The sequence below is a fragment of the Alligator sinensis genome, unplaced genomic scaffold (genome assembly GCF_000455745.1).
Source record: "Alligator sinensis unplaced genomic scaffold, ASM45574v1 scaffold216_1, whole genome shotgun sequence".
Lineage (NCBI taxonomy): Eukaryota > Metazoa > Chordata > Crocodylia > Alligatoridae > Alligator > Alligator sinensis.
This window is the reverse complement of record NW_005841868.1, coordinates 3,445,899-3,459,178: the sequence shown is the minus strand read 5'-3', so window position 1 is coordinate 3,459,178 and position 13,280 is coordinate 3,445,899. Positions and strand designations below refer to the sequence as shown.

General features: G+C 49.7%; 1 protein-coding gene across 1 annotated transcript; it reads left to right on the top strand.

Annotated features, from left to right (window-relative positions):
* The first annotated feature begins 411 nt into the window (after nt 1-411).
* Nucleotides 412-11,522, top strand: NIPSNAP1 (nipsnap homolog 1). The gene is made up of 10 exons (XM_014526337.2): nt 412-764; nt 1,212-1,342; nt 2,254-2,299; nt 3,261-3,355; nt 4,552-4,622; nt 4,954-5,094; nt 5,566-5,597; nt 7,320-7,414; nt 9,058-9,141; nt 9,562-11,522. Exons 1-10 carry the CDS (start codon nt 610-612, stop codon nt 9,624-9,626), a joined length of 915 nt encoding a protein of 304 aa, XP_014381823.2. The 5' UTR covers nt 412-609; the 3' UTR covers nt 9,627-11,522.
* The last annotated feature ends 1,758 nt before the right edge of the window (nt 11,523-13,280 follow it).

Genomic DNA, 13,280 nt, shown 5'->3' with positions numbered 1-13,280 from the left:
AGACAAGAGTGACTACACTTGGATCCTTCTAGCTGTGTGGCAGCCTAATAAGCAGCATTGTCTAGTGGGTAGGGCACTGGACTGAGCCTTAAAGCCTCAACTCAGTTCCAAGCTGTGCTGGAAGCCTGCAGGGTGGACTTGGGCAAGATGCTCTCCTTCTCTGTTTCAGTTTGTCCATATGTAAAATGGAGGTGAGGATAGTGCTGTTCTTCAGGAAACGCTTTGAGATGTACTGTGAAGAGCTCTTTGAGGGCTCTGTAAAGCTGTGAACAGCAGCACTGCAGTGGTTCACATTCAGTCTCCACTGTGAGTTTACCTTCCTGCCTCTGCCTGGTAGTCCCTGTTTAAATGGAAGTCAATAACATTTTTTCCTTCCTTCATTCACAAAGAGAAGTGTTCTTCTTTCACTGTTAAGTGCATGTTTGAAACCTGGGTTTTTGTGTGTGTAACTTTAAGCTCAGATACTGGGGCCCTGATCTCAACTAAAGTTTTCCTTTTACAAATGTTGCTTTGTGCTTTAATATTTCACCTTTATTTGAGCCTTTGGCAATCACTGTTGTCCATCTATTTTTTGGTTGATGAAATGTGCCCGTCCTGGTCTCCAAGCTCATGGACCCAATTAGAAATGCACAGATTAATGCAGCAAATAGTGTCAAAGTCAGGCAGGAGAGTTTGCAATCTCTGCTTGAAAAGAACCTTGAACCCTTGGGCTCTTCAGGAAAAAAGCCTGTGTCAACAAATAGCTGCTGCAAATTGCCCTGTAGGTCAGTTAAACTCCAACGTAGTGCCAGCCAGCTTGCTCCCCTTCTGATCTCATGGCAGGGGGCCTGTCTGAATTCACGGATGGGTAGCTGGTAGGATAGGAGGAGGGGTTCACGTGTTGCTTGCTGCAGATGCCTTGCATGCCGGTGTCCTGCTGTTGTAGATATTCTTAGTAGATTGGTGATGTCACTACTTCATTTGTGTAGTGACTTTTCTCTACAAGGCCCTACTTCTGGTGATTGCATTTATGCTGCTTTCACTGCTTAGGTTAGCGTTTGGTGATTCCTACATGGCAGGCCATATCCACAAAGGGCTACAGTTCTGCAAGGCAAATGCCTCCCATAGCTGGGTGAAGGTCTAGTTCCCACCCTTTGCTTATCAAGCTCCCTGCCCACCACTGCTGTTGTAACCATCTGTTTGCCACTGCTGACCATTGTGCCTCCTTCTAGGGGCTATGCCAGCAAAGACAATGAGAGCAGCTGGTTCCGCTCACTTTTTGTCCACAAAGTGGATCCCCGGAAGGATGCTCATTCAAACCTCCTGTCGAAGAAAGAGACCAGCAACCTGTACAAGATCCAGTGTGAGCTGCCCCTCTTCCTGGCCCTCCCTTGCCTGGCACATTCCTTTCCATGGGGTGTTGCTGGAATCTCCCCGTTTCTAAAGAGAATGAGCAGGGGTGGGCTGTGTTCAGAGGCAGCCTTATTTGTGGTGCTCTTGACCTCTGGAAGTGCAAAGGTCTTGAGCCCAATTCCACTTCCAAATCCTGCTGGAAGAGAGGACTCTGATTCCTACCTCCCCCCACAGTACAAGAGATGGTCAGTGGGTTGCAGGGCCCCAGGTAGCAAGTGGCTTTCCTTGGAGCCACCTCTGAACAGTGTAGGTGTAAGCAGTCTGGCTGGGGTAAGCTTGTGTTCCCTGCAAGCTGGGGGGCATCAGGGAGAGGAATCTGATTGGCAAATCCTCCCTGGCCAACTGGATGGGTCACTGTGAATGCCTGTGCCAGGCAGGGTTAACAGACAAACCATGGAGCAGCAGCTGTGTGCCTACAGGGCTCCCACGGTTGCTGCACCTAATTGCTGAGCTGCAGTGCTGACTGCTCTGCCTGTCCTGGCCCCCGCTTACTGCCATATCTTCCTCAGATCACTCCTGCTCTCTGGTGCTCCTTGAAGCTGGGATCCTCAGTCATCTTAAATGAGAGGGGTGATCCCTAATAGGCATAAATGTTCAAACAGGACTGGATTAGACTGCCACTAAGCTCATGAAGAGTGTGTGAGTGTGGCCTCACATAGATCAGGGGAAGCAGGAGGTCCCAGCAGCTCTCCTGCCTGGAGAGTGCTTAGCCAGTTCTTTTTGGCTAAGGGCTTAACCTGATGCAGCTGTGAGCTCACAGTTTTGCCCAGCCCTGAAGACCTGCTCTCAGTTCTGTCCTCTTTAACCTGGGCCCAAATGCTGCTATGATGATGTGACTTTGTTTATTTTTTTTTTCTGCAGTTCATAATGTGAAGCCTGAATGCCTGGATGCTTACAACAGCCTGACGTGAGTCCCCTCACCCTTCGCATCTGTGGTGCTGGGAGCCTGGCTGGCAGTGGTGTGACAGGCTCTGACTGATTGAGCAGAGAGTGTCAGGCCCTGAGTGTCTTCTAGGCAGGCTTCTGTGGAGCCAGTCCCAGGCTGGGGGTAGGGAAGGGCCCCTGGATAGACACAGAGCCAGAAGTCAGGGCTCCTAGTTTCTGTTCCCTATTCTGCTTCTGTCTCATTCCTCCCTCTCTTTTGTGCACATACACAAAAAATGTTGTGACTCTGACTTGCTCAAAGCAAAGACAGACAAACACCCTCTTGCTTGTTTAAAACACTTCGCAGATCCTCAGTTGGCTGGAGCTCAACACGAGAGCTTCCTCTTGGCTCTACAGTCCCTTTTCCACCCCACCCTCAACCCCAAATTCAGTGGGTCAGCTTCAAGTCGGTGGCTCCCAGCACTGCCCAGGGAAGCACAAGTGCCTCTCAGCCTGACCTTGACTTCCCATGATATGTGTGGTCCTGCCCAGATGGAGCTCTCCATGGTCTGGATGTTTCCTTCTGGATTGGGCTGGCGCACAGCTAGGGTATGGCTGGGGACTAACCTGTCACTCCTTAAAGGTGGTGACACCTTGCTGTCACTCCTTGTTCCCTTGTATGGGGTCACCTTGGAGTCTAACTGTTCTCTTAAACACCCCCCTCACCCCCACACACAGACCCTCCATGTCTGCCTTGCAGTTGCAGCCACTTTCTATGTAGGGAGCTCCCTACCTGGCAGGGTGGGAGGGGGCACTAAGGAATGATACATCCCCTTTAATTAGCATTCTTGAGCCCTGTCCTGTTGCCTCCACCTCCATCCTGTCCTTTGTCCTGAGGAGCCCAAGGATGGTCATCAAATGCAGCTCTCTAGTATTGGCCCTATGATTCCCTGGGTTCAGCAACCAACAAGCACTGGCCACTAACCCCAGTTTATCCTTTGCAGGGAGGAGGTGCTGCCCAAGCTGCACTCGGACACTGACTACCCTTGTGACCTGGTTGGGAACTGGAACACATGGTATGGAGAGCAGGACCAGGCAGGTAAGGGGCAGTGGCCTGGTAGGAGCTTATGGCTTGGCTTGCCCTGGGGCCGAGCACAATCCCATTGCACAGCCTGGAAATGGAGACCTACAGAAAGTAGGGAGAGGGACACATTCTTCTTCCCAGCAGGGTGAGGGGGAGGAAGAGTTGGGGATTCATGAGAGCTTGGGTGAAAGATGGAGACCAATATTCCTTGCCTGTGGCTGGTCCCGGGTGTCCAAGGTGCTGCAGAATCAGTAATGCTGGTGCAGTGTCCTGCTGTTGGGATCCTCTGCCCTCTGGTGGCAATAGTTTGAAACGCAGGAGGTCAGAGTCGAGATGTAAAAAAAAATTAAAAAAGGGCTAAGGACCACGTTCCAAAATACAGGAAGATTGAAAATCTGAGAGGCACAAAAAAAAACCCCTTCCCTTTTAATATGTAGAAACCTGATACTCCTGAGATGGGTAAGTCTGCTGGCTAGAGTCGTGTCCACTATAGCAACTTTGCCTGAGGAGGCCTTTTCATTCTAGCCAACAAGGCTGTTCATATGCAGCTCTTCTACTGCATCTCAACCCTAAGTTGAACTTTCCTGTATCACTCTTGGCTCCTGAAGGCCCAGTGATGTCCTCCAGCCTTGATCCCAGACCCCTGCTGTTTTATTCCAGGCTGTATCTTGAGCAGATATTGACAGTTGTGCAGGTCTTGTCATGTGGAAAAAAAACCTGTGGTGTCAGCCCAACTGGCTCATCACCTGGGACTTGAAAGCAGATCCTGCAGGAAAGGGGATGGTACCAGTTTAGCACACCTCTCTCCTGGGCACAACCAGCCCCTCTTTGGGGTAGTGTTAGTTGCACAGGGGGAATTGGAGGGGATAAAGCAAAGTCATGCAGAAAGTTCTTGTTGGCCAGCTTGGCTCAGTGGGTCAGCAATGGCTTGGAGGGCTGGGAAAGCCCCAAGGACAGTGAAATTGGCTGAGTGACTTGTAGCAATGCTCAGGGCTGCAATGACTCTCTGGACTAGTTCAGGAAAAGAAGCTTGGGTTTGGAGGTCTCCTGAATGGGCTGCTCTGTCTGTCTGTATTGACTTTCCTTGATGTTGCTGTTCAGGTCACATGGGGGATGTGGTAGAAATGGAATGTCACATGGGCTGTTGGGAGTGTGATTGGGGAAAAAAGCCACAAGCCCCTCCCCATCCAGGCCTCGCTGTCTCGTTGCAGTGCACCTGTGGCGTTTCTCTGGTGGGTACCCAGCCCTCTCGGACTGCATGAATAAGCTGAAGCAGAACAAGGTAGTGCGCACGTCCACACTGCTCCTCTGAGCTGGAACTCTACTGAAGCGAACCGGCTGCAGTTTTGCCCTGTCCTTCCCATCCCAGTGGCTACACACACATGTTCTGACTCCCTAGTTAGCGACCCTAACCTTCCTACCTTGGAGTAGCCTGTCATTGACTCTATTTGGCTGACTGACCCTCTGCCCCTGCAGGTGCTCAACATCTCACCTGCCCCCAGTGACACACAAGGGAGGGCACACAGCCCCTGAGGGTGTCTGTGGTGGCTGTGGGTGGGACCTGTATTCCCAGAAGTTACCAGCATGACTCCATCAGCTGCTACTCTTTGCAGGAATACCTGGAGTTCCGAAAGGAGAGGAGTAAAATGTTGTTGTCCCGACGGAACCAGCTCCTCCTGGAATTCAGCTTCTGGAACGAGCCTCTGCCACGGGCAGGGCCCAACATCTACGAGCTGAGAACCTACAAGCTAAAGGTGAACCACTCCCTTTTCTGCTTCCCCTCTAGCTGGACAAAGATTGGTGTTTTACTCCATCTTCCCAAAATCTTGGCCCTTCTGCTTCTTAAAGTCTCTGCCTCGCACAGACCAGGCCTGACCATCCTCTGGAGGATGTGGGATTTGCTCTTGGGGAGAACCAGAGAAGCTTTGGTACCAGACCTTCAGCCCCTGAATTCGCATAGGAAGTTCTAATTAAGGGGGAGGCTGAGGAGCAAGGGTGGGTTCTGCTAGGTCAGGTCTCCCAGCTTCTCTAGCAACAGTTCCTGGTGATTTCAAGGGAATGAGTGACCCTGGCAGTACAGTGAGTCACTTGTGCCCTGGTGCCCAGTGAAGCTACTTCCTTTCTGATCTCAGAGGGCAACAGGGAACATGTGGGAGACCTTGAGCTGTGACTTAACAATGAAGGCAATTGTGACCTGGGTTCTCATGTCTTCTGTTTGTTTCCAGCCAGGGACCATGATTGAGTGGGGAAACAACTGGTAAGTAGCAGAGCAGACTCTTTGCATCCAGGGGGGGTGTAGAAAAGATCCCACACCATCTAGGAAATCAAGTTCAAAGCTGGGGTTAAGAATGCAGACCATGGCTGGGGTTATGTTGCCCAAGTGGTTACAGCAGCGAGCTTAAGGTCAGGAGACCAGAGTCCCAGTCCTGGCAGAGCCTTCCTTGCTGATGATTTGTATTGTGGTTGTGCCTGAATGTTGTAAACAGATCAGGATTCCACTGTGTTACACAATTTGCATGCTTGTAGTAAGGCATCCTGTCTCAGAGTTTCCAGCCCAGCACATAGTCCCAGGGCACTGAAGGAGAAAGAAAACTGGTCCCTCGCTTGGTGACAAGACTTGCCCTAGCTCATATGTTAGGCATGTTCCTCTTCCCAGCAGGGCTAGGACCATGCTCCAAAACACAGGAAGATTTGAAAACCTGAGGCGCACAAAAAAGCACCTTTAGTATGTAGAAACCCATTACTCCTGAGATGGGTGAGTAAGTCTGCTGGCTGAAGGCATATTCCCTCAGTGAGGCTGGACAGGTCATAGCATCTTGCTGTGCTCAGTTTCTGGCCTGATAGACAGGAAGGAGCAAAGAAGTGCGGCTGTAAGCTCTTGGAAGGCAAAGGACTGTTGTCATCTCCTTGGCACCAAGCTTCATTCTTGGCAATTGCCCCCTTAGTGGATATTCCATTTTTATGAGTGCTGTTCCAGGTGAAGTTTGGCCAGTTATGTCTCAGTGGTAACATGCTCCCAGCTTCTGTGGGATGCAGCAAGCTGGGATCAGAGTGGCACTGAAGATCAGTGGCAATTTAAAGGCCAATGCTAGGGAACTTTTAGATGCCCCAGTGACTTGGGAGAACTGCAGTCACTGGGTCTGGCATAGGCCACCCACACGACCTTGGCCAAGTCGGTTAATCTGGTCTTGGCTTGCATTTTTCCATGTCTGAGGCAGAGATAATGATAGAGCTCTCACAGGGGGAGGGGGTGAAGTATGGTGAGGGGGAAGGTCATCCTCAGGTCAGGAGTTGTCCAAGTTCAAGAGCCTGGCACATTGCTGGTCTGGGTGGCAGCTGGGGTTTCCTAGAATGCTGCTTTTAGGGGCATTTACAAACCACACTGACCCTGCACTGAGGAAGCTCCTGTAAATACCAGGCAGTCACGTTCTGCTTATTGACCTTGAGGGAAGGCTTTGGGAATAGTCGAGAGGTGAGCCCTCACAGTACAGGGATGGCCAGTGAATGGCACAGGACTCTGTTCTGCAAAGGACTGGTGAGCTCCTCATGCCTACATTGTCCCCAGTTCAGTTCCATGTATCATCTTTTGGATACAAGTGCCCTTCTGGTTAATCACCACCTGGAGTGGAAGCTGCAACTGTATTAGTTATGCTGGCTTGCTAGATGCTTCTTTGGCTCTCATCACTACAGTATCTTAAGTGCCTTGCCTGCATCCATTAGCTGATGGGAAAGGCCTGTGTCATGCTGAGCTCACAGGTTCAGTTTCTGCTGATGACCATGGCCATGTGCAGGCTTGTTTCCTGTGGATGCCGTCAGGTACATCCAGTTAATGGACAGTCCATAGTCACTGAAAAAGGCAGGTGGTGCATCAGGAGGCTGGGTAGCTGGGGTTCTGCTGGAGCTCTGACAAACCTCTGGCACTACTAGCTGTGTCTCCAGGCTGCACTGACTGACTGCTCTTCTTCTATGTTTCTGCTAGGGCTCGAGCTATTAAGTACCGTCAAGAAAACCAGGAAGCTGTGGGTGGGTTCTTCTCCCAAATCGGAGAGCTCTACGTGGTGCACCATCTCTGGGGTAGGCAGCCCTTGCACTGACCTCTTCCTTTGTGTGTTAATGAGAGTTTCATGGTGAGCCCCCTCTGCAGCAGTGCCCCACCTCTGCTGTGGTAGGTGCATCCCAGGGCACGAAAGTGCCTTGGTCAGGGGTGGGCAATTATTTCAGGTGGAGGGCCGCTTACCAAGTTTTGGCAAGCTGTCAAGGGCCACATGGGTAGCTCTGTCTCTTCACAGGTGCCCCACCCCCTGGTCACTGTCTTGGAGCTGGAAGTCCTGCCCCCGACCTTTGCCACCTGAAGTCCCTCCCCTTGCCTCCAGAAGTACTCCTTTCAGCAAGGGGTTTTGCTATCTTGGAACCAGAAAAATATCAAATTATATCCTAAAAAGTGAACGTCTAAAACATTGATTAATTTGATTTCAAAAAATATTTTTGTCCTGGTTTATATGTGTTTCTATAGTGTACATAGAGGTGATTGTATATAATAGCTTAAAATGAAGTCTTACTCTTGTATTTTGGGGGGGGCTGTGGGTGTGTGGGGAAGGGTGTGGGTGTGTCTTTGGGGGATGGATAGGTGGGGTGTGGAGTGAGGGAGCATGTGGGTGTGGATATGTGGAGTGTGGGTGGGTATGGGGTTTGTGGGAGACTGTGGGCAGGAGGGTGGCTGGGGTGCGTGAGGGGGTGTGGGAATCTGCATGTATGGCAGTGGAAGTGGGGCTTGTGGGTGTATGTGTATGGTGGAGTGTGCATGCAAGACTTTCCCTATGAACACCTCCCCCCCAACCCAGGCCCCAGTCCCTCAATGCAGCCAGGAGCCACATGGTGCTGGGGCAGGGCTGGTCTCCTGCTGCCATCTCCCCCTGGGTCCTCTTGCCCCTGTCTCCTGTCATCTTTGACAAGCGGCCATGAGCAGATAAATACTTTCTAAATTTTTTAGGGGTCCCACGGGCTGGATAGAATGGCCTGGTGGGCCAGATCCAGCCCACAGGCCATATTTTGCACACCCTTGGCCTTGGTTGAGCTCCGCATGTAATAATCTGAGGACCCTGCTCATTTTAAAGGGGAGCCTGAGGTTGGTTTCTAACCTTAAATCTCCCGTCTTGTCTCTGCCTCTCACTTACTGTTTTCCTTTTATCTCCATCTCTACCCCATTCTGGTTTTTTACCCTTCACCCCATTGTGTTAGAACATGGGTGGCCAACCAGTGGCACAGGCAGCCTGTGTGTGTGGTGGATGATAGATTAGGGAGAAAGCAGGCAGCAGAGCTGCAGATAGGCCAGGGAATAGAAATCAAAGCAGCAGATCAGAGTGCAGGAAAAGGATCAGAGTGATATTTGAGGAGGGTGTGGAGTTAATTTGTAGTATGCCTGCAAAAAAGGCCGGTCTCCCATTGGATTAGAGGCTAATGCTTATAGTACTGAGTGTATCTGAAATAGGTTTGTCACCCACAAGTGACTCTGGAGGCAGGGTGCTGCCATGTATCCCGAGAGTTGTGCATAGTAAATAGAGCTGGGTACAGGTGAGGAATTCTGCTTTGAAGAGGATTTGAAATTCTGCAAAACAGAATTGCTGCTCTCTGTCCAGCTCTTGGGAGAACTTGCTCTGCGGCAGTTCCATAGAAAAAAGCTCTTTCTCTAATTTTCTTTTTCCCTTTTTTCTTTCCAGCCTACAGGGACCTGCAGTCTCGGGAGGAGACGAGGAATGCAGCTTGGAGGAAACGGGGCTGGGATGAGAATGTGTATTACACAGGTGGGCCTTGTTCTTTTGCGTAGCTGGTGCTGGGCACAGAGTAGCCACAAGTTTTAACTCCCGCATCCCTGGGCCAAAGCCAGTTTCCAGCTAGGATCAGAGAGCAATTCTGTGGTTCAGAATTTATACCTTCCTATGAAGTGTTAAGCATTAACTGCTCTTTGCCAGAGATCGGGTACTCAGTTGATGTGACAGCCACTACCACCTCTGTAATCAGCACTGCTCTTCATCTCCTGGCAGAGACTGGGACCAGAGTGAATGTGTCGCATATAAATGATTTTTCAGTGCCTGCTAGTGGGACAGACTGGAATAGCTCTGAGCTCACTAGTTACTTGTGGGTAGTTGGTAGAAAATGCCCTGTGCCCAGGGCTGTCATGCACATTGATAGTTGCTTTTTGTGATTTTTTTTTTTCTTTTCAGTGCCCCTTGTTCGGAACATGGAGTCTCGAATCATGATTCCCCTGAAGATCTCTCCCCTCCAGTGACCCTCCAACCTGACCCAGCATGTTCTCCCTCCAGCACTGGATTCAAATGGACAAGAGCACATGGCCTGTTGGGGTCTCTCTGCACTTCTCCTAAAGGAGCAGGCTTCTCTCTTCCTCTTGGCACTACCCATCCCCTTAGCCCATACACCTGCCTGGTCTTGGGGCTTGGTTGCATTACAAACTCTGCTGGTAGATAGCAGCCATCAGAGCATGTTCTAACCCATGCAGCTTCATGTGACTGCATATAGCTCCATGGCAGCAGCTGTACCAGCAGGACACCCAGAGTACCCTGGGCAGGATCAGTTGTTAACAGGGCTGCAGCAGATGACAAAGTGCAGACAACTCTACACCCACTTCCTGACAACTTTCCTGTGGTAGCAGTTGCTTGCCTTTGCTTGCAGAGCTAATGACTCCTGCCATCACAGGAGAGCTAGGAGTGTGGATGCACTCATGGCTCTTCCAGCAGAGCTGCAATGTAGTCCAGGTCTTGGGCTGCTTCTGTCTGCTGGGAGCTGTGGGTCATGCTAGCACATGGCTGCACGTTGCTCCCCAGCTCTGGGTCCCCAGCTGTGAACAAATGAATGTTCTGGAGCCCAAATTCCCCTTTTGTAGATAGAAATGAGCATAGCTGATCTATGCCACCTGCAGAAGGTATGATACGGATACCCAGCTGCTCTCTGGGTGAAGAGACTGGGTTCAGTCCTTCTGCCCAACCCTCCAGCAAGTCATTCCACCCCACCCCCTTCCACCACAGAGAGAGAATAATCTCTTCCTTGCCTCTGGGAGTGATCCTCTACCATGCTTCCTCTTTGTGTCTGCCACCATGACTTTCCACCCTTGGCTAGCGTGCTGCAGGCAAGAAGCCCACCCCCGAGTAAGATACCCTGGCATTCTGCTCTGGTGGAAGCATGGGCAAGCTTGTATGGGGAGAAGGAATCTCTCCTGTCTAATGATGAGGCCATCCGTCCCCTTGAGCTATCTCCTTCATCTGCAGAGCAGGTGTAGGTTGAAAAGATTCTCTGGAAATGATGCTGCATTCTACATCCAACCCTAATTCTCAGTGGCTCCTAGACTTAATAGACAGACCTTAACAGTACATATATTTCTATCCTGCTACTCGGCCTCAGCCTGATACTAACTAAGAAGGGAGGGGGTGCTGGAATACTTAATTTTCCCCCTTCTGCCTTCCTAAGGTGCTGAACACACCTTTTTATGAGCTCAAGGGGAGCTGGGAGTGCTAGACACCCACCAGAATCAAGCCTTTAATTCAGGAATTAAAATGAAGCTGAGTTCCTCTTCCCCTCATATCATCCGTGCAGTTGATCAGAGATTAGCTAACATTAGCACCTGCCTCCCAGAACTGCATAAGCTCAGTAGAAATGAAAGATACAAGCTGGGCTGTGTCAGCAGAACTGACTCTGGCTGGAAAAGACAAAGCCCGAACCTGAAAGGAACATGTGGTGTTGATAGCCAGTAGTAACAATTGTGTAACTTGGACTAATGGTATTCAACCACAAAGCAGTAAAAAATTAATTTGCATTGGAAATGAAAGCCCCTGAATGCCTGCCTGCCAGTGCTGCATTTTCCACTGGACTGCAGTGGAGGTGAATTTGAGGGTCTGTATCTCAGTGCAATCACTGGTACTGGGAGCGAATGCCCTTGCTCCCTGAGCATTTATATGTCTATGTGAGTGAGCAAGGGGAGTTGGAACACATGGAAAGGCAGCTGTCATTCAAGAGGGGCCTATCAGACAGATGTCAGTTCCTCTAGCATGTTTATGGTAATTGCAACTAATGGGCAAGTTACGGGCATTTATTTTGTGTCAAGCATTTTCCTGGAAGGAACTTGTACAGGTCTGATTGCAAATGTAATTAAATATTTAATATGCCAACATCAGTCTTGCATTTGGAGGAGTCTCGTACCTCTGCTGGGTGGGGCCTTTCAGGCCTTTATCAGTTTGCTCTACAGGTTCAGCTATGGCAGCTGGTAGAGTCCAGACTTGGCTTGGCTCTATTACCAAGAAGTAACAAAATCAGCTCAAACAACTTCTTAGGCCCCCAGCATGACTGCCGTCTCCACAAGAGTGTGTTACACATATTACAGGTAACCTTGTAGGCTGGTTACTGATATAAAAGAGACAGAAACAGGTCTACAGCTGACCTTTTATTTGCTTTTACTTCAAAATACAAAAACAAACATTTAACCCAAAGTCTGTTTGGTCACCTGTGGCTCTAGAGGTGGGAGGGCAGCACACAGATTGGCAGCAGGTCTTGAATGTGCTGAGTTCTCTATATTTCCCTCCAGCCTAGACCCCCATATTTACTTACCTGACAGGGGAAATACCGTGAGCACTAAGGTGGCAGGGGACAGTACCCTGACCATGCAGCTACCTTAGAAATGGCTTTGTGTAGTGGAGGGTGAACCCTTGTCTGCTTGCAGATGGGACTCCCTACGAGAGCCTCATAGTTAGCTTCCCACTGGCCAGCTTCCAGTGGGAGGATCTCGGCTACACAACAACTTTGTGGAAATGGGAAACTCCAACCTAGCTTGCTCCTACAGCCATATGGCTGAGGGCAAACTAAACTTGGGGGCATCCGAACCCCAAGTCCGGGCTTGGGCCTGCATGTAGGACGCCTACCAAAGGATTTGGAAGTATCTGAAGCCCCAGGCTGGAGTGGAGGATATTTGCCAGTAGCAGGGCCACATACAGTTCCTGGATGATTCAAAAGGATTGAACCTGATCTGGCTAATTTGACCTCAGACACGAATAATTTTCCTTTAAAAAAAATATGTGTGTGTGTGTGTATGTGTGTATGTATGTATGTATATATAGATGGCTGGATCTAATATTGGAAAAAATGACCTTTGATTTGGCTTTAAATTTGTTTTACTGAAACTTTGGAACTGAACTGAACCAGATCTCTTGTGGACTTGGAAGTGCCAACTGGGATTCATATCCTTGGGAAAGTAAAAGATGGGGTTTCTTACCTCTTTCCTTCCCCATTATGGAATGGTGTTCAACACTATCCCGTTTCTTTTTTACTTCAGCTTATAGTCTCCTCCGACAATGCTGTTTTGTTTTTACAAATTATCTAAGCACCTTAACAAAAATATATCTATTATAGCAAAATAGCATCTAATACATTTGGTTACATCAATCACTACTACTACTATTTTAAGATAAAGCTATGATACTATATGTGGATTATTTAATTCATGGTCTTCCCTTATAACCTCTCTTTTCAGGCCTCGTGCTTTGTTTAATTGATGTTGATGGCTTCCTTTTACTTTGCTGACCAAGCTAGTTGTCATAGCTGAAAAGGTTTGCGTTAGTCCCACAGAAAACAGGGTTTGGGGACTTCTGCTTAGCCCCAGTTCTGCAGCTTGGCCTAAGCCCCTGAAAACAGGCAAAACTGGCAACCAGACCCTACTACCTGTGTGGACTTCAGGTGAAGGCCCCATTCCAGGTACCAGCTCCCCCGGAGCCAACGCTGGACAGGCATGAGACCAGGTGTGCTCAACACCCAGTACATGGAGCAGTGCTGTGTGCTCATGAGACAACACTAGCTTTTAGTGACAGGCCATCACTGGAGGAGGTGTGATTGCTTAGGGACAAGAAGAGGTAAAGCCCAAGGCGACCGAGCTGGGCAGCAG